Source organism: Nicotiana attenuata, chromosome 2 (assembly GCF_001879085.1).
Source record: "Nicotiana attenuata strain UT chromosome 2, NIATTr2, whole genome shotgun sequence".
Taxonomy (NCBI): Eukaryota; Viridiplantae; Streptophyta; class Magnoliopsida; order Solanales; family Solanaceae; genus Nicotiana; species Nicotiana attenuata.
The window spans coordinates 36,898,442-36,924,528 of record NC_031990.1 but is presented as its reverse complement, the minus strand read 5'-3'; the positions used below and the strand labels follow the sequence as shown (position 1 = coordinate 36,924,528).

General features: G+C 37.9%; 1 protein-coding gene across 1 annotated transcript in view; it reads right to left on the bottom strand.

Moving 5' to 3' along the window:
• The window catches only part of LOC109207419, a 54,670-nt gene that overhangs the window by 12,068 nt on the left and 16,515 nt on the right, over window positions 1-26,087 (bottom strand). Inside the window, exons 10-18 of the mRNA XM_019370336.1 lie at window positions 24,633-25,280; window positions 22,551-22,944; window positions 21,864-22,006; window positions 21,506-21,655; window positions 4,863-5,075; window positions 2,679-3,239; window positions 2,546-2,605; window positions 2,111-2,439; window positions 1,582-2,005 (exon numbers count right to left, since the gene is read on the bottom strand). Coding sequence (XP_019225881.1) covers window positions 1,582-2,005; window positions 2,111-2,439; window positions 2,546-2,605; window positions 2,679-3,239; window positions 4,863-5,075; window positions 21,506-21,655; window positions 21,864-22,006; window positions 22,551-22,944; window positions 24,633-25,280 — 2,922 coding nt within the window. The remainder of the gene's footprint in view (window positions 1-1,581; window positions 2,006-2,110; window positions 2,440-2,545; window positions 2,606-2,678; window positions 3,240-4,862; window positions 5,076-21,505; window positions 21,656-21,863; window positions 22,007-22,550; window positions 22,945-24,632; window positions 25,281-26,087) is intronic.

Here is a 26,087-nt window from a genome sequence, read left to right as displayed (position 1 = left end):
GAACTAGAAACTATCTTTCTGTCGTTGCTCTTTGTTGTTTTTTCAATACTAGACAGAAACTGGCATCAACGTCTCAAATTCTTCCATGACTGCCTGAACTTGTCCCAAGTAAGTAGACATATCTAATTCCTGTTTCTTCAAGCTTGTCATTCGCGATATTACATCATAGAAACGAGATATGTCATTAGTGTATAGATTACGAGCCTTTTCCCAAACTAAATAACATGTCTGGAATGGACGGAACAAGGGCATCAACTTGGAATCAATAGATCGCCACAGGATACTACATAACTGAGCATCGACCTTCTCCCATTGTGTTTTGGCCTTTTCATCACCTTCGCTAGCCTTTTTTGTTAAATGATCTTGAACTCCTTGACCTTTACACCACAACTCGACAGATGAAGCCCAATCTAAGTAGTTTGAACCTCCCATTAAAGGTTCTGAGGTAATCATAACACCGGAACTGCCAGAACTCGGGTTTCTAGACCCGAAAGCATCGACTCCCAAAGACATGGTTGGATTATCACTAAATAACAAAAAAGAATCAACTGAAAATTCTCTGAGACAGATGAAGAAAACACTGTGTTTGCCGGAAAAGTACTGTAGCTGCCGGAAAAATCAGTGTAGTCGCCGGAAAAACTCAAAGTGGTCGGAATTAAAAAATAAAAATATGGACAGGCTCGGAATTGCAGGGCGATCCAACTGTCCTGAAGAAGTGAAGCCGAAAAATGGCCGGAAGAGGCCTCACGCGCCGGCGCGTGGGACAGACGCGCCGCCGGCGGCAGAGTTCCGACAGGCGCGTGACGGCGCGTGGAGGGCTATTTTCCGGTGATTTTTTCTGGGGTTTGGTCGGATCTCTCTTGGGAACCTTGTGGTGGTGTTGGATTTTGCACAACACTGTTAATTAGTGACTTTGACGCAATAAGTCACTTAGGTCACCGGAAAATTGCACGGTGACTGAGTTCTTTCTTCCCGGAAGTCGCTGGAATGATGCACAGCGATATGTTTCTCACTAAAGCTCTGATACCATGTGAGAAAGCACGGGAGAAAATATATTATTGATGTATATACATATGTTACAATGAGCCCTATATATATACACACATAACATGTCCTACTCCTAACATATATTGGATTAGGGTTATTTATTTACTCCTATTTACATGACTATTCTAACAAAAGCGATCCTGCATATACATCTAGAAACACTATTATTGATGAGTATTAGCTGAAGAGTTGCAATTCAAAGAAACTTGAGCCTCTTCCCCAGAGGACAGAACTTTGTCATAATGAGCCCAGTAAATGTTGCACCATGTAAAATGAAAAACCATGAGGGGACAAGAGTAGACTACTAAAGACATAACATTAACATAGAGAGTCGATTATGTCATGCGACCAATCAGCTGGATAGCAGTTTGAAAAGCTGCGAATAAACAATGAAAGACAGCAAGAACAGCAATGAAACGTTTAACAGCCAGTCAGTCTGAAGCTAAGAGAATTTTTCAGCACTAGGAAGTTTCTGAGTAATGCCTCTTCATTTCAAAAAGGTAACATATAAATGATAGCAACAATTTAACATACCTGAAGAGCTCGGATAAAAGGTAAGAGGGAACAAGAAGGAAGAAACATTTCAAAAGCTCTGAGCAACGGAAGGAATAAATGTTGTTCACAAAGCACAGCAACCATTCTAGACAAAGAACCAGCCACTTCATCGTAGTCATTTGAAACTTTCTCGTCCTGATCAACTTGCTTTTCACATTCCTCTTCAGCAGCCATGTCTTGAATTCTCACATTTCCATCTGCCTTTTGTGAATCAGGCATTGTGAAAGCGAAGGAATGCACTGACACAGGCTCCATGAGCCGTCTACGCTTTGGGATTTTGCGATTATAATGCACTGTATGTGCTTTGGCAGATGCAGGTAGGGAATTAGTTGCTTCCACAGCTGCCGCGACATTGTTTGCAATCTGGGAAGCAGCATTATTAACTTTGATGGCTGATGTTTCCCTGTAAAGGATATAATAGAAATTACTTTGACAAACAGTCCATGTATATGGAAGAAGGTAGAATTTTATTAATTAATGGAAAAAAAACAGGGATTATGATGTCAACCTTGCTGCAGTTATTTCTAGCCAAACTGTCAGGCAAGATATCGGAGAGACATCTGGAAAACAGGACGCAATTGCAGCCAAAAGTGACCAGCATAAATTCTTTGCTTGCAGAAGAAGAGCTTGTCCAGCCCTTGCTTGCCTCTCGCACTCAGCGATAATTCCAAATAGTTCGGCTGGTGTATACATATTTTCATCTGGAAATGATGTCCCATTCTTCTTTTCTCCTGTATCTGAACTTGAAGAAGAGCTAAATTTCTTCCTTGATTGCATACTCTTCAGAAGTGTTAGTATGTGGGTTTTCAGACGTGCATCACCAAACTCCTTTGATGCCTGACACATAGCGGATAAAGCAAGTGAGACGAAATCATGAGTAAGCAAGTCTTCTCCTTTTTCTATGATAAAACTAAAAGGAGATATAAGAGAATAAATAGCTTACAACTTGCATCACTGTCTCCAAGGGGTAGCCTCCAATTTGAGCTTCTGAGAGAAAGCCAACCTGGCAAAAAAAGAACACAATTTTCATACCAAGAAAACTAATAAGTCAGCAATGATGTTTAATAAGCTCATACCCAGTCATTGTCTCTTGCTAATATAGCAAGATATCTCGTGCTCACAGGAATTTGATGCGCCTGACAAAATGTTGTCACCAAATTCCAGTGCTCGCTTGCAGCTTTTTGCTGAGACCTCAATTCAACTCCATCACCGTTACCAGTTAACAACCAAGAGCCACACGTAACTCCATCAGCTGATGACGGAAGACTTGCTGTTTCCAAATGTTGCAGGACAAGCATGAGAGCTCGAGATGGCTGTCTACCACAGGTTGTGAACTGATCACTTTTTTGATTAGCTTGATTGAACCAATCCTTCTGGCAATAATCATCTGCCAATCCTCGTGCTAAAGATTCAGTAATATTATTTTCATAAGTATTTGAATGAAATGAAGAACTCCTCGGGGAAGGTTGCTTAAAGTGATTGAAACAAGGGCTGGATTTATTAAAGGATGCTATTCTTCTCAAGGCCGCAACATCAATTTGGAGGGTACCAGGAGATAGACCGCACAACTCCAACAGAAAAGCACAAGATGCCACCAACACTGAATCAGCAAAATGCACAATAGCAAGGGGCACGACCTAAATATAAAAACAACAAATGCTTAGAGGAAAATATATCAATATGCTACCATCAGAATGTGAAGCTCTGAGATTTTGTGTATGTACACTTCAGCTTGTTTGATAGAAGTATCTGACACATAAATGGACTATTTCATCACAGCACTCTTTCTTTCAGTGAGTCATACTCCATCACAAGAGAGAGTGCTCTTCAACTGCACCCCAACCAAAGAGCATTATATACAGAAGGTGCATCTTCTAGATGTTTATATTCTTTCAACGTACATTCATCTCTTAGATGATATATTTAAGATAGCTCTCATAAAGTAAATTCTTGTTCCTTTTTTACAAACTTCAAGCATAAATAGAACACTTTATAAGAAGCTCTAATAAAATTAAGACCAACAGAAAATACACAAACTGGAACTATTTGACTCTGATTTAATTCAAATGAAACCCCCAACTGTTAATATCAGGTAGTTTGACTAACATGCTATGCAACAGAGTGCAGTAGGTAAAGCATCTTGATGTCATTCACATGAGCTTTTCTCAAAATTCGTTCCATTTGACAATTGGTTCCTTAAAACTTTACAATCATTTGTGATGCTGAAAGAACAAAAGGACACTTCAAGAGCTATAGTTAAAAGAGATATGTTGCTTGTATACTAACAGTGCTTTAAAAGGCCTTTTTGGCATTCGCGCAAAACGCTCTGAGGCACACGTGTGGGACTTAGTTCTGTAAGGCTTACGCCCCAAACGCCCGACTGTACGCCCTAAGCACGCCTAACGCTCAGGGCTCAGAGCTCGCCCATCAATCCCTACACAAATCATGTGTCAAATCCCTACACCATTGACCATCAAATGCTTTCATACATGACTGATATATGAACCTAAAGATATATGAAGATTAATTTCAAGTAACTCAAATAATGAGCCATAGTATTGAATATTCTATGATTGAGAATATAGTGAAGGTGAACATCATTTGAACATTTCCTATATAAATAGACAGCCCGAGTTTATTACTTCGCTATCTGTATTCATATCTTAGTTCTTTGTCTCTTAAAATGATCAAATTTGTATTACTATGCTATTTGAGATCAATTTGCATTTATTCGTGGAGGAGTATTATTTTAAGTTATAGTACTGATAAAATTTACTGATTATTTTATTTACCTTTCGGGTGGTAAAATGTGTAGTATTATAATATTTTTTAAGAAATTGTGATTTTTAATTGTTTGAAAGTTACGAATTGTAGTTTATTTTTGTCTCATGATAACTCTAACACCACTGCATAGTTTATACTCATATAAGTGTACTAGATTTTTTATTTTCAACGGGCTTCTCTAATCCCTTTAATTTTTTCTGGAACTTTTATTTTATTTTTCATATTTTTAATGTTATTAAGTTATTTTATTTAATTTATAAATTAAAAAATTTAAAGATCCATGGGGCTTACGTCTTTCCCTGCATTAAGCGAAACGCCCCGTCTCATGCCCCCGCTTTTTTAAAAGTGATATTAACATTTCCACATAGATGACTAATATAAAGGGACAAAAGAAGTACATATAGGGTTGATACAACTGAAATTAGAAAAAGATGAATGCCAGTTTGGTAATTGATTCAAAAGAAAGTGATCCTTACGGATGAAAGAAACAACTGTTCGCTCTGTGTTATAGGTGAAAGAAGCATCTGCACGTCTGACTGGATGTTTGTTTGTCCTTGCACTGAAGTCCCGTGCTGCCCTCTACGTGAACTTTCTGATTTCAACTTTTGTACTCTATTTGAAAGCAGCTGATTAAAAGCTGCCAATGCACGTCCACGATGTAAATGGTGCTCTATTCCAACTCTAGATTCCTAGAGCCAGAAAGTAACATGGATTAGGGACGATAACATGAAAACAGTTAAAATTAAAAAAGGAACCAGGCTACAAAGGAAAATTGTGAGCACCTTAAGTAACTTTCAAATTGCATAAAAGATAGTCCCAACCAATGAATTCTGAATATACCCATTTGGGTGACATTGAAATACAAGAGCAATAAAACCTAGTTATTTGCAGATTCTTCAAGTGTTTGTCCCCTTGCCCCACTCAGGAAACAACAATGAATGAAATATGGAATCACCAAGAATCAAAATCACATCGCATGATAAAACCTATTTTGAGTTTGACATCACAGGAAAAGAGAAAACAAAAGATATAGAGAAATCGTATTCTCAGTTTGCCCTCGCCACAGAATATAGTATGTTCTATGCAATGAGATATACTATGTATCATTTAGTAGATAAAAGATTGAACTTTTCTCTGAATGTATCTTTTCTCTTCATCTTCTGATATATTACTTTTGCTTCTAACAAAGACCATCCGCATATACTAATTAGATGGAGGATCCATGTCTCTCCTTTGGAAATCTCACTTTGCTTTTACAGAAAAAACAACTATAAAGACTGGATATCTAGATGACTAAAAATGTTGGAAGATGACACAATATCACATTTCTAAGGAATAGAAAAACTTCAGATAAGAAGAAGTTTAAACTTTTTGTTCTGGCCCTTTTCGCATGCCACTAATGATCAACAATAATACCTGTTGATTTGTGATATCTGATTATGATTGTATAATCAAATCAAATCAAATCAGATATGTTGATTTGTATTATCTGATCATATAGGATCAAATCATATCAGCTAGGTTAGGAAAGTTTCAGATTCTTAGGGATTAGATTAGATTAGAAATACCCCTTTGTCTGGAATCAGGGGACTATTTCCTTTTTTATTGATTTGTTTTCTCCTATAAATTGTGTATTCTTTGACAGAATAATATATACTATTTCGATACCAAAACTAACATGGTATCAGAGTAGTAGCTTCTTTCAACCTTTTTCTTTTTCTTTTGTTCATGGCTTAAACAGCCTTACTAAGCAAAGAATCCCAACGGCAACAACAGAAGCCGAGAGTTCTGTTAGTGTGGTCCCACTCAAGACAACCATAAATCAAAACAATGATTCATCTCATTTATCCTTTCAACTAACATCTCATAGGTTAAATGGAAAAAATTATCTGGAGTGGACACAATTTGTCCGGTTAGCCATTGATGGCAGAGGAAAACTTGGGCACTTGACCGGTGAAATCAGAAAACCTGAAGCTGGAGATCCAAAAATGAAGGCCTGGAGGTCCGAGAACTCATTAGTGATCGCGTGGCTTCTAAACTCTATGGAACCAGCAATAGGTAAGCCATATTTATTTTTGCCCACTGCTAGGGATGTATGGGAGGCTGTTAAAGTAACCTATTCGGACGTGAAAATGCTTCTCAAATTTTTGAATTAAAAATTAAGCTTTAGAAGGCTAGACAGGGAGAGAGAGAGAAGTGACAATCTTTTTCAATGAAATGGTTTCATTAGGGTAAGAATTAGATCAATGCTACAATGATGAGTAGGAGTGTCCGACGGATAGTGAGAAAGCAATGAAAAAAGAAGAAAATTAGAGAGTTTATCTATTTCTAGCAGGATTAAACCGAGAATTTGATGAAGTAAGATCTCGGATAATCGGGAAAAAACCTTTGCCATCTTTGCGTGAGACTTCCTCAGAAATAAGAAGAGAAGAAATCGAAAGGAATGTCATGTTGAAATTAGATCCTAATCTGAATTCAAAAGCAATAAATTCTTCGGCACTAGTGGTTGCAAAAGGAGATGATGACAAGAAGAAGAAATCTTGGTGTGATTTCCGTAAAAAGCATTGGCACACTCGCGAAACAAGTTGGAAAATTATGGGAAGCCTCCTAGCTGGAAGAAAAGGGAGTTGACAACCGTGGCAGCCATGCATTCCAAACAATCAGTGAAGAGCAGGGGCAACAATCTTCTTCAGAGGCGTCTCCATTCACAAAGGAGCAATTAGAGCTCTTGCACAAGCTTCTTCAGAATCAACTCCAAACCAGTAAACTAAGTCCTTCCAATCCCTCTTCTTCTTTTACCCAATCAGGTATTGCACTGTCTGTTTATCTGAGTACTAACTCAAATGGTGTGAACTTCTGGATCATCGATTCAGGAGCTAGTGACCATATGACAGGAAATCTGTAATACCCTATATTTTTTAATAAGGGTGTATTGGTCATTAGCATAATAATAATATTATAATAAGGAATTATCTATAAAAAATAAAAAAAACTAACTAAATAAAAAAAAAGGAAAAATCAAGGAATTTAAAACAAGGGCCGAAGCCCATTAGAAAACATTGAAAAGGGTTAAAATTAACCCAATCGCTCAATTGTCGTGCAATATTTGACTCATTTTCTTGTGAATTTCAGAACAAGGTCTCGGGGAGGATAATTGGCCGTGCTAAGGAGTCTGGAGATCTCTATTTCCTGGAGGATGGAAACAATTCAGTAAACCAAAATTCTATTTGTTTGAACTCCGTTTTTATTGAGAATAAGGTTATGCTTTGGCATTATAGGCTTGGTCATCCTAGTTTTTATTATTTAAAGCTTTGTTACCTCAATTGTTCATGAATAAGAGTCCTTCCATTTTTCAGGTGTGAATTCTGTGAAATGGCAAAACATTGAAGTTCTATTTTTCCCTCTCATAAATATCATGCCTCAAAACCATTTAAGCTTATCCATAGTGATGTTTATCTAGGTTTTGACAAATAGTGAGAAACGATGGTTTGTGAGTTTTATTGATGATCACACTAGACTGTGCTGGGTTTATCTTTTAAAAGATAAAACAGAGGTAAAAAATGTGTTCGAGATTTTCTATGCTATGATTGAAACACAATTTCAAGAGAAAATTCAGATTTTTAGGAGTGACAATGGCCGGGAGTTTTTTAATGAGCAATTAGGAATTTTTTTCAAAATAAAGGATAATCCATCAAAGTTCATGTCCTGATACACCCTAACAAACGGGGTTGCCGAGAGAAAGAATAGACATTTATTGGAAGTAACTAAAGCCTTATTGTTTACTAGTAGCGCTCCGCAATATTTATGGGGAGAAGCTCTTTTGACTGCCACCTATTTGATAAATAGGATGCCATCTAAAACCCTTAGTTTTAGAACTTCCTTTAGTCTATTCAAAGAGAAATTTACTATATCTAGGCTAACTACTGATTTTCTATTAAAAGTGTTTGGGTATACTGCTTTTGTTCACAACCATGATCATAATAGGAGCAAACTAGAACCTCGTGCAAGAAAGTGTGTTTTCATAGGCTATGCTCCAAACCAGAAAGGGTATAAGTGTTATGATCTGAATATAAAAAAGATTGTGGTTACTATGCATGTTACTTTTTTTGAATCTCAACTTTTTTTTGGGCACTCATCTTCAGGGGGGAAAAGTTTGTAGAAAAGAGTTGTTTTGCAATAATGAGGGAATGAGTCAAAATAAAAAAAAGAACCGAGTTACCTGATAAACATGGATGAGCTAAATATGTGTGATAATGATCTAGGAAAGATAAGGAATGAAAATGCTATAGATAATAAAGGCTATGATTCTGAACCTGTAAAATCAAAGCATGATGTGATTAACCAAGCTTACCGCAAAAGCTATGTCAGGACGAGTGTGCGATAGGTAGATAAGTTTTTGTACCAATCTCTAATATTGACCTTTGTCAATCGGATCTCCTTCTTTATTTCCGAGATTTATGTTTGGATCAAGAGGAGTTTCTGCTGGTCGGCACCCGCTCACCCCTGTTTCTTTCAACAAATCCAGCACATATTTTCTTTGAGATACCATTATTCCCTCCTTCGATCGAGCCACTTCCATGCCAAGAAAATACCTCAAGGGTCCCAAGTCTTTGATTTCGAATTCTGATGCTAACTAGTCCTTTAGATTCTTCATCTCAATCGAGTCGTCTCCCGTAAGTATAATGTCATCAACATACACTATAAGGATTGTTATTTTTCCTTGTAGTGAATGCCGAATAAACATTGTGTGATTTGTTTGTCCTTGCAAGTAACCCAACCCTTTAACAAATTGAGTAAATCTTTCAAACCAAGCTCGAGGAGATTGCTTTAGACCATAGAGAGACCTTTTAAGTCTACATACCTTTGTCCCAAATCGATTTTCAAAGCCCGGTGGAGGATCCATGTAGACCTCCTCTTCAAGTTTTCCATTGAGGAATGCATTCTTTACATCTAACGGTTGAAGGGGCCAATCAAGATTAGCGGCAACACTAAGGAGGACTCTAATAGAATTCAGTTTGGCTACTGGAGCAAATGTTTCAAGGTAGTCGATGCCGTAGGTTTGAGTATACCCTTTAGCTACAAAACGCTCCTTATATCCTTCCAGTGACCTATCAGACTTGAATTTGATGGTGAAAACCCACTTACAACCCACTGTTTTCTTTCCTCGTGGTAGATCCATGATTTCCCAAGTTTCATTTTGTTCTAGGGCTTTCATCTCCTCTAGAATTGCCTCCCTCCATTCAGGAACATTTAAAGCAATCTGCACATTCTTTGGTATCTCCAAAACAGCTAATTGAGAAAGAAAAGTTGAATAGGAAGGGACAATTTTTTATATGACACAAAGTTTGACATGGGGGTATTTAGTGACGTTTCCACACCTTTTCTTTTAGCTATAGATCAAGATATGAAGGAACAAGAGATGTATCAGAAACAGACTCGTTTGAGGTACTACCTGGAATCTCATTACCTGGAATTTCATCCTGGTCTTGTCGAGTGGATGACTAACCATGTTGAGAGTTTTCGATCTCTTTTCCAAGATTCTGGTTTCTCCTCGTGTAAACGCGCAACTCTTTTGTTTGTTTACCGTTTTTGTTGTTAATCAAATCATGTTTTTTTTTTACAGGTTCAGAATCATAGCCTTTATTATCTATAGTATTTTCATTCCTTATCTTTCCTAAATCCATTATCACACATATTTAGCTCATCCATGTTTATCAGGTAACTCGGTTCTTTTTTATTTTGACTCATTCCCTCATTATTGCAAATGATGTTACCATGGATGTGGCTCGATCAAAGGAGGGAATAATGGTATCTCAAAGAAAATATGTGCTGGATTTGTTGAAAGAAACATGGATGAGCGGGTGTCGACCAGCAGAAACTGCTCTTGATCCAAACATAAAGCTCGGGAATAAAGAAGGAGATCCGCTTGACAAAGGTCAATATCAGAGATTGGTAGGAAAACTTATCTACCAATCGCACACTCGTCCTGACATAGCTTTTGCGGTAAGCTTGGTTATTCAGTTTATGCATTCTCCTCAAAAGGAACATCAGGAGGCTGTGTATCGAATTTTGAGGTACTTGAAAAGCTCACCGGGAAAAGGGCTGATGTTCAAGAAAAGTGATAAAAGGAGCATTGAGGCATACACAGATGCAGATTGGGCAGGGTCTTGTACTGATAGAAGATCTACTTCTGGGTATTGTACATTTATTTGGGGAAATCTTGTGACATGGAGAAGTAAAAAACAAAGTGTTGTGCCATGAAGTAGTCCTGAAGCAAAGTACAGATCTATGGCTCACGGAATCTGTGAGATTATTTGGCTTAAAAAAATGATGGAGGAACTTAGAAGACCTATAACTTTACCAATAAAGCTATACTGTGACAATAAATCTGCCATAAGCATTGCCCACAATCCAGTTCAACATGATAGAACAAAACATATTGAGGTGGATAGGCATTTCATCAAGGAGAAGCTTGAAAAAGGAAGTGTGTGCTTGCCATTTGTGCCAACAGATCAGCAGACAAAAGATATTTTTACTAAGTGGTTGTTTAAACCAAGATTTGAAAGTCTCGTGAGCAAGTTAGGCATGTCGGATATCTACATGCCATCTTGGGGGAGTGTTGATTTGTAATATCTGATTATGATTGTGTAATCAAATCAAATCAAATCAGATATGTTGATTTGTAACTATCTGATCATATAGGATCAAATCATATCAGCTAGGTTAGGAAAGTTTCAGATTCTTAGGGATTAGATTAGTTTAGAAATACCCCTTTGTCTGGAATCAGGGGATTATTTCCTTTTTATTGATTTGTTTTCTCCTACAAGGTGTGTATTCTTTGACAATATATACTATTTCGATACCAAAACTAACAATACCTAATAAACATGTACATAAAAGCAAGTGAACCTATGTTGTCTCTCGTGAATTAATATTATCCAAACATACATTAGCAAGTGTTTGGGTCATAGATAACATTGCCATGTCTATCAGGAATAGTATGATGACTATTTTATTTGTGGTGCATGTGACATTTGTCCTATGAATGTGCAAGGTGGTTAGCATGCAACATGTCATAAAACTCGTCAGTATAAAATAAACTACCAAAGTGAACATTAGAAAGTGCCACCAAAGGTGAAAAGCTTCAAAAGAACGCCAATTGTTTGTTGGGCTTTAAGCACAAATCTGAATTAAAGTGGGGGGTTTCAGTGAAGAAAGTCCCAGATGAGGAAAAAATAATAACATGCATGTAATTTAAGAAATAACTATGTTTACTAACTGTGAGAAATGAAACTACATGGGAGAAAGAACGAGAAGTGTATCTCATATGATTCTCCTAAGCTATTGGGTGTTTAAATAGTATGTCTACCTATTATAAACAAGGGAAAAAATCAAGACTACGTAGTTACAAATAAACAATATCTCTCTAACTGATTCTACACATATTATACACCATTCTCAACACTCCCCTTACCCCCTCCCCCCCCACCCCCCCAGTTGGTGCATACAAGTCGCATGTACCAAGCTTGTTAAAAATATAACAAGTTCAAGGGTCAATAAGGAACTTGGTAAAAGTATCTATAAGTTCATTGGACTTCACAAAATTTGTGACAATATCACCCAAGGGCGTCTTCTCTTTGACAAAGTAATCGTTGATCTCTAAGTGTTTAGTTCTCAGATGAAACACTAAGAGCGGCTTGATTATCACATACAAGTTCTATCTGACAAATTTGTCCAAACTTCATCTCTTTGAGCAACTTTTTGATCCAAACTAGTTTGCAAGTTGCCACAACTATTGTCCAATATTATGCTTCTACACTAGATCGAGCAACCACACTTTGTCTCTTATTTTTCCAAGATACTAAGCTACCTGCAACGAGAATACAATATTCAGAAGTAGTCTATCAGAAGGTGCTCTTGCCCAATCTGCATTAGTGTATCGAAAAATTTGCTCATGGCTTCGATCCTCGAAGAGTAATCCTTCCCCTGGGACTGATTTATATATATCTAAGGAAACGAACAACTACATCCCGATGACTATCACATAGAGAGCCTACTGATAATGTCCAGTCAAGTCAAAGTGATAACATACCCACCGACCAACTATACCTTCCAGGATTATTAAGGGGCTCCTATGTCCTTACAAAAGCTTAATATTCGAATCCATGAGAGTATTAATGGGTCTACAATCCATCATTTTGTCACTTTAAGAATGTCTAAAGTGTATTTATGTTATGAGGCGGCAATTCCTAATTTGGGTTGAGCAACTGCAATGCTTAGGAAATACTACAATATGCCTAGACCCTTAGTCAAGAAGTACTGAAAGGGATGTGGCTTCAACTCGAGAATACCATCCTGATCGTTGCCCGTTATGAATATACCATTGGTATAAACTACTAATAAATAAACATATTTGGAGTAGCATGTAGATTGAATATAGAATGATTAGCATACAAGTCATATCAAAATCCTAAAAATTGTGTTGAACTTACCAAACCATGCTCAAGGAGACCTTTTCTTTTAATAAGAAATTAATCAAAATGATTAACCACTACATATAGTTTACATTCATTCATGCCAAAGTCGCTAAGCTGTCAATCTTAATATGACACCAGATGAAGCATACAAAAACTCTACGTCTTTTCCACAGTCTCCATTGGCCTAATTTTACAAGCAACAAAAACATAATTTGACACAGAACTTGCGTTGCAAATACTGCTCGAGTAAACTAATGAATGATTGCAATTGGAATGATCAATCCCAAATTCCTCCAAGAGGTGAATAGCTTGTGTAATGGTCAGATGATTACATTTAACTTAGAGATTCTCATCAGAGCCCAGTTCCTCTAGCTGAAAAAGTTAGGTGGCAATGACAGTAAGAGTTTTTCTCTTGACAATCTTTTCAATGCCACCGCTAAAGAATACCTGAGACCCGAGCCACTAGTACTGCAATTGCATTTCCTACATACCTTTCTTTTATTGGTCTTGTCAATTTGTAGTAATTAGAGAAATATTAGAGTTGTGCATTGTCATGGATAGCAAGCATTATGTCCTGCTCTGGATATAATATGACCTGATTGTTGGTCTCTGCTCTTGTAACAACTATTGGAACAATTACATCCCACCATACAAGACCAAATGGATTTGGGGAAGTACCACGAAGAAAACTCATCACATTTTCATGGACCAAAGGCTTTTCAAAAGCATAAATTTTGCTTGTATTATATTTTTTGATCTACATACCGAAACTGATAACATTTAAGATTGTTTTTAGCATTGGGATACTATTCAACAGTATTGTCAGCACGAGCACGAACGCCGAGCAAGTTCCTGAAGTTCACACCCATTCGTTTGGGAATTTGATATACAAGTTGATAGTCATCTTCATTTTACTAAAGGGGCTGATGATCATACAAAACGGGACCCAATGTCCCATCCCTCCTTAATCTTAAGAAGCATTGGAAAGTAGATTAACGCTCATCGGTATAAAACATTTCATCCTTTGGCTCATCATTTTCCTCGGGAGAGATTTGAAAATGCATCCTTAAGAAAAAGTTCTCTTTAACTTGACTTTCAGGCCCTCTCATATGCTAGTGCATTTAACTCAAATTTTGTAGGAATATCACCCATCATAAGAAAATTGTGCGAGGACAATGGATATTGTGACAATTTCTCCGAAGGAAGAGCACACTACATGAAGACAGACACATACAAAATTGTTTTAGTCCATAAGCCCCGGCCACTATCAATCCCGTACGTGCTTATCTTTCATCCAAACAAGTCATCTCAATGCATATCTTCTTAGGAAACCATGTGCAAACTTGACCTCCATTAACACAAACTTCGGTTATAAGAACTCCACGATATCTTTGAATATTTCAAGTTGTTTATTTTTCAAATCTTGTAATGGATTCTTTTTAATCTTAAAATGATAAGATCCAATTATGCCTTGGCAAGGAGGGCCCATAAATGACGTCTACAACCCCGAGAAATGGCAAAATACTTGCTTTGAAGCCCTTGGTCACAAAGTCCTTTATTTATTTTTTCTGCATCCATCTAAGCAATCTATTGGCTCCCAGGTGTTTTCATCTAGGCCATAACCCTTTCAACGTACCATAAGGCTGAGCTTCTTTATTTCCTTTGGGTCTTCATAGCGAACTTCTAATACTCTTCCACCTCAAAATTTTCACCTTGTTCGTCATCACCAAATCCCTCATCCTGATCTCCACCATCATTGTCATCTTCCTCATCCCCATCTCTTACTTTCAACAACGGGTGTGGTGGGGATATAAGAACAATCTTGATTTTTTTTACATGGCAATCAAGAGGATTGTAATCCTTAATTTCCAAAAAGAACACACGCTTTTTGTCGACAAGCTGGTCATGAGCTTTAATTATAGCATCCTTGGAATTGTAAACCATTGAGCGGTAAAATATTGTATGTAATCGACAGCTTAAAAAAGTTCAACAATCTTGTATTATATATATATATACAAGATTGAGCTCATAGGCCCACCATTTGCTCCTTGCCAATATAACGCTAAGGCCACTGTTGTCCAGATTTTGTATCCGGAATAGTATCACTAGAAAACACTCGTCATTCACCTATGCAACTCTTCTCACCTTCTTTTGAGCAGAATATAATTCCTTCGAGATATTGCATACAGTTCTATCAACTTCTCCATCTTGTACGAAGCCACTTTCTGTTGAAGTGTGTGACCATCTCATCTAAGAGCTTAAGCTGTTAGAGAGAACACACTTTAATTTACTTAATTATGTCTTCAACACCCCCCTACACGTACGGGCTTGATTCTTTTTGATAAGCCAAGCACGTGAAAATTCTTTTTGATATTGGGCAGCGTTGAGACTCAAACCCAAGACCTCTGCCTGCTCTGACACCATGTTGAAATGTGTGACCATCTCATCTAAAAGCTTAAGCTGTTAGAGAGAACACACTATTATTTATTTAATTATGTCTTCAACACTTTCACAACTGGATTCGAGTTGTCCAATGCGTGTCGCTTTGACTTTGACGCCGCCGTAGAAGTTTTTCATTTGCTAGGCATTGTGCTATAGATGCGGTGCGTAGCTTGTTGAGGTATTTGGGGGGAGGATGATGAGAAAATTGCTCGAGACTGTTTCAAATAATATAGGGATATAACTGGCCTACAAGACCATAACTCCCTCTCCGCAACAAAACCAAGTGGTTGCTCTATATATATTTCATCTTCAACATCGCCATGGAGAGAAGCATCTTTTATATCTAATTGATAAAGAGGCTAATGGCGAACAATAACCATAGATAGGAAAAGACGGACAAATGCAATTTTAGCCAAGGGGGAGAACGTATCACTATAATCAAGCCCAAAAAGTTGAGTACAACCTTTGGTGACGTGCCTTTAGTAGTTAATTTTTTTACCTTCCAGACTAACTTTGATTGCATCAATCCGCCGACAACCAACAAGAGGTTTACCTGGGCAGAGAACAAGTTCTCTGGTACCAATAAAGTATAAAGCAAACATCTGCTCAATCGTAAACCTATCGTTACCCTGAATAAGAGGGAGTTTCACCTGTAGACTTATGAATACTAATAAAGGACAAGGATGACACAAAGGCATAATGGAGTGACGAAAGACGATGCTAATTCAAACAAACATAATTAGGAATAGGATAGTGGAACAAGTACTTATTCAGAGAGCAATTGGAGTACTAGGAAGAGACAAGTCCGCAATAGGCAAGGAATTTGATGCAAGTTGTGTATCATCTGGATTTGATGTAGAGGGCTTGCTACGATGATAAGTCAGGAGAGATGGGGTTGGAAGAGCTAGTTGAGGTGAAGAAGCTGATAGAGGTGAAAGAGAGGTACTCGAAGGTACTTGTCACGATCCAAACTCCCACCAAATCGTAATGGCACCTAACCCAACCTGCTAGGTAAGCCAACTACACATACACAATCTAAATGGAAATCATCAAATACATATCAATATAAGAATGTGAAAATTAATACAATTATCCCAAGGATTGGTAGTACAAATCATAAGCGACTAAGAATAAGAATACAACTCTGGTACGAAGAAAATACACATCTGTTTACTGACAAAGGTGGGGTACTAATAAGGAACACCAAAAGGTGATATGGGTAAGGCTATTAGTGGGAGCATGAGAGATTTAGATAGAATCTCCGAGAGATGTCAAGATAGTCAGAACAAGAAGATGTGAAAGAAGGTTGACCTTCATAGGAAGTGACATTAACTGACATAAAGTAACGACCTAGGTTAGGTGAGTAGTAATGATATCTTTTCTCAACTCGAATTTACCCAGGAGCGCACATTGGAAAGCGGGGGATCTAATTTATCTTTACCAATAATTAGGTTATGAACGTAACATGTGCTCCCAGATACACAATAAAGAGAACATCGACAAAGGGAGGAAGAACGAGTGTGCATACCAAATTAACATAACTCACATCTAAGGTAGATATGTGAAAAAAATAGGAATCATTTTTTAAGTTTAGACAACTGGAACGTCTGAATTGTCTACGAAGTATCTCCGGAGAGTCTGTAACTCGACAAATTGTAAGTAATCTTGGGAGATTAAGGTAGTACTAGTAAAGACCGTATGACTCACGTTTAGCACCAATGATCCGTCCCGTAGTGTGATATTGTATACCAACAAAGTTATTGAGAAAGATAACTGAAAAATTAAGAGACGGACAAACGACTAATGGATATTAGATTTAAAGGTAAAACCAAGAACATTTAAAGTCAAAGCAGGCATCAAGATAGCTTGATCTACATCGGTTGCCATGGTTTTGGATTCATTAATGGCTAATGAAACAGTAGACTAAGAATAAGAACTAAAAAAGAAAAAATACTAGTTACCAGAAATATGATCTAAGGTTTCTGGGTCAATGATCCAAGGTCCAATAATGGAAGACTAAGGTCTCATTTGTTTTTTAAAGTATAAGACGTCCGAATCTGTATGCACATCTGGATATTAAGATGTGTATTAAAACTAAAATGTTTGAATTGGAAGACACATCTGAATATTTAAGATGTGTATTAGTATTTGAATACTAAATGATTAAGATTGTTTATTTTTAACATCTGAAAGAATAAAATTATTTCTATTTAAAGTTTAATAAATAGAAAATTCCAATAAAATACTAATTAATTTAATATTCTATTAACAATTTTTTTTTTAAAATAATATGGTAATTGGTGGTGGTGGTGATGGCTAACGGTGGCGGTTGTGGGATGCCGACCGGAGGCGGTGGTTAGTGGTGATTTGGTTAATAGTGGTGGTTTTGGCTAGTAGCTAATGGTGATTGGTAGTGTTAACTGTTGTTGAGAAAGGTGATGTTGTTTATAATAGTGGATATTGGCGGCTATGTTTGATGATGGTGGTGGGGTGGTTGGTGTGATAGTTGAGAGGTGGATGGGTGGTTGTGGTTGTGGTTGAGGATGATGGCGGTGGCGTTAGTTGATAATGGTGGGAGAGGTGGGTGGTAGTAGTCCATAATGGTGGGTTTGTGGGTGATGGTAGTCGATAATAATACCGGCAGCGACTACGGTTAAGGATGGTGGTGGTCTGTGGTGGTAGAGTATGATGGTGGTGTGGTGCACAGTGGTAGGTGATAATGGTGGGCGGTGGTGGCGGAGTAGAGAATATAAATGATAGCATCTTAATGAAATTAAGTCTTTGTTATAAATCTTAATCATTCAGACCTATTCAAACCTATTAAGTAGTTGTTAAAAAAAACACTTAATGATTAAGATCTGAACAATTAAAATTCAAACATAAAAACAAACATACTTAATATCTGAGATCTAAATGATTAAGATTCAGACCTCTATTAAGTGCAAACAAATGAGGCCTAAAAAAGGAAAGTTAAGATACAAGATTACCAACTTCGAAAAAAGATGCGCTTTGTAAAAATGCCTACTTACGTACCTCCCTGTACTTAAAAAACTCACTATATAACCTGATTAAGATGAGGAACCTTCTAACAGTTCAAACCATGAGACTTTATACTTATGCGGCCACGGTTTTCAATTCTTGTCGACATAAATGAACAAATATTCTCAAAAATAATGATTTCAGAAGGTGTCAAGAATATCTTATAGTGAAGACAATATGATAGTCGCTAGACTAAACTAGGAAAAAAGTTGTCCTTTGATATGTTGGAATAGTCAATTCGCAAGAAAGCTGGTCGACCTTCAGAGATGGAAAATGGCCTGGCAGCGACACCTTTCCTGGAGTCTTATCAAATCTTTGTCGGCAAAGGGTATAGTTAGCAAAACTTGATGGAACCTGGATCGGTAAAATCAGAATCAAGAGGCAAGCAACTAAAACAGTTGCCGAAAAATGGCTAGAAAAGCCGCACGCATCAGTGGGTGAATCTGGAAAAATAAAACTGCTGGTAGCGAGTGGAGGTGCGCGGAGACCCTACAGCAGCAGAAATTTCTAGGCTAGGATCGCACGAGGGTTTCGACCTTAGTGGTGGCACTGCTATATGTGCAGTGCCTTCGGAAAGCAACACCACCTCGGAGCAGTGTATGTAGTTGCTGGAAAGTGCTCGGTAACAGGAGTTCTCTCCTGTTATGTCACTGGTAACCTATGTTGTGCGGACTCTCCAAAATGTAGCTGCACCCGTTTCGGATCCTTCAAAAATGCACTACTTTTGGAGGATCCGACACGTATCCCGCCACATTTTCGGAGAGTCCGAGCAACATAGCTAGTAACTACACAATGACTATTTTCTCATTATATGCTCTGATATCATGAGAGAAATAAATACACAAGAGAAAAAGATAGAGAAGTTTCATAATGATTCTCCCTAAGCTATATATGGGTTGTTTAAATAGTACATACACCTATTCTAAACTAGTAAAAAATCAAGACTGCATAATTTTCCTTTTTCTGTTGGGTAAAACAACAACAACTCGGTATAATCCCACAAGAGGGTTTACGTCTACCTTGCGGGGTAGAGAGGTTGTTTCCGATAGACCCTCAGCACAAGAAGATGAAAAGAGACAATAGAACAATAACAATAACAGAGGCCATAAAGATAGAATCAGAAAAATAAATGGAAAAAGCAATATCAGTAACAATGGCAAGGTACTAGCAAACCGGAGCGAAAAAATAGTAAGAACACAACACATATCACTAGCATACGAAAACAAGACACTAACAGACTAGCCTTATACTCCATACGGAGTAGAAAAACGCTCAACTACCTCCTAATCTACAACCTTAATGCTCGACCTCCACATCTTCCTATCAAGGGTCATGTCCTCAGTGAGCTGGAATCGCGTCATGTCCTGCCTAATCACCGCTCCTCAATACTTCTTAGATCGGCCTCTACCTCTCCTCAAAACCGCCAAGGCCAACCGCTCGCACCTCCTATCCGGGGTATCAAGGGTTCCTCTCTGCACGTGCCCTAACCATCTAAGCCTTGCTTCCCGCATTTTGTCTTCCAAGGGAGCTACCCCCACCTTCGCCCGAATATTTTCATTCCTAATCTTATCCAACATAGTGTGCCCGCACATCCATCTCAACATCCTCAATTCTGCTACTTTCATCTTCTATATAGGAGAATTCTTGACTGGCCAACACTCTGCCTCATGCAACATGGCCGGTCTAACCACCGCTCTATAGAACTTACCTTTAAGTTATGGTGGCGCCTTCTTGTCACACAAGACGCCAGATGCTAACCTCCATTTCATCCAACTTGCGCATATACGATGTGTGACATCCTCGTCGATCTCCCCATTCCCCTAGATAGCTGACCCAAGATACTTGAAACGTCTTCTCTTGGGGATAACTTGTGAATCAAGCCTTACGTCCATGTCCGCTTCCTTCATCGCATTGTTGAACTTGCACCCCAAGTATTCTGTCTTTGTCACTCAACTTGAAACCTTTAGACTCAAGGATCTGTCTCCAAACCTCCAACCTCTCGTCAACATCGTCTCGTGTATCATCAATCAGAACTATATCATCAGCAAATAACATAAACCACGGCACCACCCCTTGAATATGGTGTGTTAGTGCATCCACCGCCAGTGCAAATAAGAACGGGGTGAGTGCAGATCCTTGGTGTAACCCTCTTAACTACTGGAAAATGCTTTGAGTTTCCTCCCAATGTCCTAAGCCGAGTCTTAGCTCCATCATACATGTCTTTAATCACCTTAATATATGCTACCGGAACACCTTTTTACCTCCAAGCATCTCCAAAGAACCTCTCTAGGGACCTTGTCATACGTTTTCTCTAGGTCAATAAACAACATGTGCAAATCCTTCTTCCTATCCTTGTACTGTTTCACCAACCTCCTAATAAGATGGATAGCTTCCGTAGTTGAACGACCGGGCATGAATCCGAGTTGGTTCTCGGATATAGACACTGACCTCCTCACCAACACTTCCACCACCCTCTCCCACACTTTCATAGTATGCCTAAGCAACTTGATACCCGTATAGTTGTTACAGTTCTGGATATCCCCTTTATTCTTCTATAACAATATCTCCCTCGTTGATTCTAAACAATATCTATACATAATACTTCCAAAACTAACAAAAATTATGTGGACAAAACTTTAAAACATCAAAATTAATCAGAATACATTAGTAGTAACCAATCAGCAAGTTCAAAACCCATTTTAAATTTCTTGATAAGGAAAAACTATTTTAAATTTTTAACTCATATTAGTGATTAATTTTCCAAAATTTAAATTTCACACCATATTTACAACTAAATTCATCCAAAAAGTTTCCTCATAAATTAATAAATCGATTTGTTTTCTATCTTTATTGTTTAGTGTTGTCTCTCTTGAACTTGAAGATAGAGCCCATAGACATTGAGGTGAGCGTAGTGCCTGCACTAAATGGCCAGTTAAGTGACACACAACAACTAGCTTGAGTTGCATCAAGGATTAAGCATGCCTTAAACATGCCTTTAAGTGTGACCATTTAGGTCTAAAAGCTTAAGCCGTTAGAGAAAGCACACTTATGTTTACTTAATTATGTCTTCAACAACCACAATTATAGATAAGGAAACGAGACACGAAAAGACAGTATCTCAAAGCTTGACATTAGTGAATGATCACAGAAGCATTACTTACCTTTAATGAAGAATCATACAGCTCTTCCTCAATGTGTTTCTGGATGGCAACTTCCCAGGACAAGGGGCTGATGTCAGAGGGAACAATGTCCCTTAGCAGAGAGGGATCACCCACCGGCAAATCTGCAATTGATTGCCAACCAAGTGGGCCCTGCCATTACAGAAAGAACATGATCACAACCAAGCATGAATGGACTGATCGTTAGAGTTGGTTATAGTTAACTTAGTAACTGCAAAAGAGAGACTAGTATCTCCCCAGTGTAAAGTCGTTGGAGATCCTACATTGCAATTTCCATCCCATGAAATCTTAAGAAAGAGCAAGGAATTAAGTTAAATGATGATTAAGGATCATAGGCAACCTGTACATAAAGCTGAATTAATCTCCGGACAGTCTTAGGGAACCAGCATGGAAGCATCTGTGAGAGTGACGTATCATGTGCCGAAGAGAAGAACACACTCTCGCGCCAATTCAAATAGTCTAATAAATCAGAATACCCAAATACTGCAGAAGACACATAGTTAATAAGGAAAAGGTCATAATCAGAAAAAGGTGCAACTTTGGTTAGGCCTATGTGATAAACACTTAAACTGCCATCATTGGAGCAGTGTTATCAAAGGCGAAAAGCGCAAAAATGCTCTAAGGCCCATTGGGGCTTTAAACGCAAAGCGCAAACAGAGCGAGGGCTTTAATGAAAAAAGTTGTGAGAAAGAGTAAAAAATATGTATATGTAGACCAAGACCAATAATTATAAGCATGAATAACAAACATATGGACAAAAAAATCGAAAAAAGATTACGATAAAGTGAAATATCAATTGTTTAGTGTCGCCTTTTCAGGATCACACTCATTGGCAAGGAAAAGTATGACTTAGAGCCTTGATGCGACACTGAAGCGCCCGCAAAGCGAGGCGTAGCGCTCAACATGTTCCGAGCCTCGCTTCAGGGCTTAAGCGCGCTTTAAGCGCGCATTTGACAACACTGCATTGGAGAACTGCTTGAGGTCCTTAAAGGCGGCCAGCAGATTTAGTAGTGAAGTAGCTACTCACATTTCGGTTTAGGACCTATAATGCTGCAAGTTGGATCTTGTCCAAAACATGCCGCAGTTAGTGCACGCCACAAAGTAGGGAAGCGCTGGAGGAATGGCCTAAGATTCTCCAATGTACACTGTGCAGAACTATAGAGCCTGTTAACACTACCGCTGCTCAAGCAATCTTGAATCGGAATTGGAGCATACATCAATGTGGCTAAAGCTGTCATTTCTCCTGCTCCTTCCGCAATGTCATCAACAGTATGTATTATGTCTTCTATCTCCATAGTGCTGAAACTGTTACCAGCAACCAAATTATGCGATACAACAGCGCGGGCATTAGAGAATGACGCTTCATACTCTTTTCCCTTGACCCTTTGTAAGAGCAACCATTTTGCCCATTGGTTATCTCCCTGGTGATCATATAGAAGGAAAACCAAAAGGATAGTGAATTGGGCTGTCAAAACACACAAAAAGATAGTTCACAAGGAAAATATATAGCACTATAAACCAATAGATGTTTTTAAAGGAAATCAGCAACTAGAGACGATGCATAATAAAAAGCTTTTCGGGATGAAAGGGCATAAAAGGCCTCAGTGGAGCAAGATGCAAAGGGAAGTTGCATCGACACGTAAGGCGTCTGCTGGTCAAATGAACTTGAGACCAATTTCTTGTTTGATCTCCCACTAGTATTTTCATATAGACATAATTTATATACCACATAGTGGAGAATAATGAAGCTCTCTGATCAATTGCACCCTGAAGGACTGCACTAAGGTCCATGGAGGCTTATAGTAGCATCCAGCTAACCAAATAAAAGCCACATGGGAGTAATGAACCAAGTTTTTCTGTGAGAGCTGGAGAACTACAAATGATTTTCAGATATACTGTACGTGACAAAATCTAGACTTAGATGTCGACCAAAAAACAAAAGAAAAGAGAAAGGGCCAACCACTGCAGATTTTCACTTATCCACAAACAGGTCAAAGGAAAAAGTAAACAAAAACGAGAGCTCTAATGAAATGAAAATGAGATCTACAAAAGAAGAATCTAAGGCCGTCTGGATTGCTGGGAAGTTGAAGGCCCAAGTTTCTTTCAAAAATTTCCAGCTTCCCAGGGTAGGAAAAATAAAAGAGAAAGGCTTGTCATTTGACACATTTTGATGCATGCACCTCCCACAGGAGTCCCTTACTGGAGTAATTCACTAAAGGTGTGCCCTTGGAGTTTTCCCTACTGTGGCTGCTGAACTTCAGCTATTGATTTGGAGAGAACAATTTTGAAATGACAATTTATATAAAGTGTTTAGAGACTATATAAATTGGTTGGAGTAAACACTTCTATATAAATTGTCATTTCAAAATGTCCACCGAAAAACCTGTCACTGTAATCTTAAAAATGAAGAAAGCAAGTACACAAGCTATTAACAAGGTAGTATATCAATTATAAGTACCTAAAAGGAAGGAGTTTCAAGAAACATTTTTTCAGACAAATGATCATGAATGAAACAAAATTAATAAAAAAAAAAACTTTGGCTTTGCTTGCAAAAAGAAGACGATTATACCAGTAGCATCTACAGAATCGCTCGGGCAAATATATTCCCAGAGAGTGAATGAAGCATTTTCCCTTACAGGTTTTCGGTGGACATTTTGAAATGACAATTTATATAAAAGGCAAGCAGCTTTTTGTGCCCAGTTATCTTACTGTCAAAGTCCCTGAATTTGATCAGATTAATGAGGAGGTTAATCAATTGTTGTAACTTGATGAAAATTAAGTCTTTTGACCATGAATAAAGGAAAGCCTTGATTAACATTATGCTTTGATCTTATTCCAACTAAAATTGCACTAAACCTTACTATTAACAACAGTTATCATAAAAATATACAAATATAGAAGCGACCATCACCTATTACATGGTTCCAACAGTCAGTTTTGACACTTCAGCTTTTCAAAAGTGGAAACCATCAATGAACATGGGTCTCCATTATGGTTAAGTAACAACCAATAATAGAAACTCTATGGTTTTCACATAAAAGAAAATTCACACATGATACCGAAACCAAAGCAAAATATTATTACACAATGATAAGTTGGGTTTACTCACTGTTGCATCCTGCATCCAGGAAACTGATTCATGATCTAAAGCCAATTTGTGGTGGTCAAGGTAAAGATCCAGGAAATTCAGCAAGTTGTGCTGTGAACAGTTGTGAACAATAACCTTATGAAATGCTTCGATGGAATGTGGATGAGTTCTAGCATCACTGATATCTAGTACAGAGTCTGACCAGCTCTCAGCCAGCTCATCCATCGGTAAAGATTTATGCACATCACGAATAAAACCTGACTGTGCCAGAAGAGCTACAATATCAGCAGTAGCTCCCCAGTAATCCTTCAGAAAAATAAATTTCCTAGCAAGTTCTCGCTCCATAAGCATTAGCAACCACGTGGAGCACATGCTGTAAGCAGAAAACCTAAAAATTTGGACACTCGGTACATTCATGCAAACAGCATCCACCTCTTCAAGAGAATATATGTAACTGCCACAGTCATGAGGTTTCTGAAGATATTCGTCACCTGGTGAAGAGCGTACACCATCCAAACTGACACTGAGGCTTCCACTGGTTAATGCATATGATGGAATTACCTCTAGAAGTCTTGAAACATCCAACCAATCACTATGGCGAATGTGGTAATCAAGTTGTGACTCCCATAAAACATTGACCCCCATAAGGAAAGGTTGATCCAGCACTATCTGTCAGCAAATAAGATTATGTTTATTGCCAGCAAAGAAGTTTTACTGAACACTAAGATCACCTAAACTCAAGATGGAATAATGAAAATAAAAACGGATATGATACAATCAACAGGATCAAAGAAATGATCAAAATAAAGAAAAACAATTTGATTCTATAATATTCAAGCTTCATTTTCCGAGCCATTAAGGATGGAGCTGCGGAAGAGGAGTAACTTCCTGCGTTGGGACCCTTGGCTCTAGTTCCTGGCCAGCAAGAATGCTTGGGATGACTGAGATTAGTTGACTCATCTTTTTAATGCTTGTCATTCTTTAAAAATAACAACAAGAAGTTGACAAGCTGTTAATCGAACAGACAAAGGTGCAGTGTCCTTCGAATGAAAGGATCCAATTAGTAAATGTCAAAATTCTGCCAGTAAAGAGTAGCTAACTTGTGATTATGACAATTTATTTGAATCAAGATATGTTTTCAAAGAAAATAACATGCTAAATGGAAAACACAAGGGCAAATCAGAGTTCTGTTTCAAGGTAGCAGTATTAGATTTTTCAAACTATACAGAAACTTTACCTGAATATTTAAATTCTATGGGCATGGTATGAGTGCAATCTGTGCTCCAAAGATTTCTATTTCATATTTATGTGTAGCAAATCTAGCTTCTTTCTCATAAATGAACCATCATGTTAATTAATTAGTTTGACAAGTAGGAGTACATTAACTTAAATTACAAGACTTTGCTAGGTGCAGAAAGCACTTGGAATGTGGAGAAATGCTACCTAGATTGGCCAGTGAACTAAATTGCTAACAAG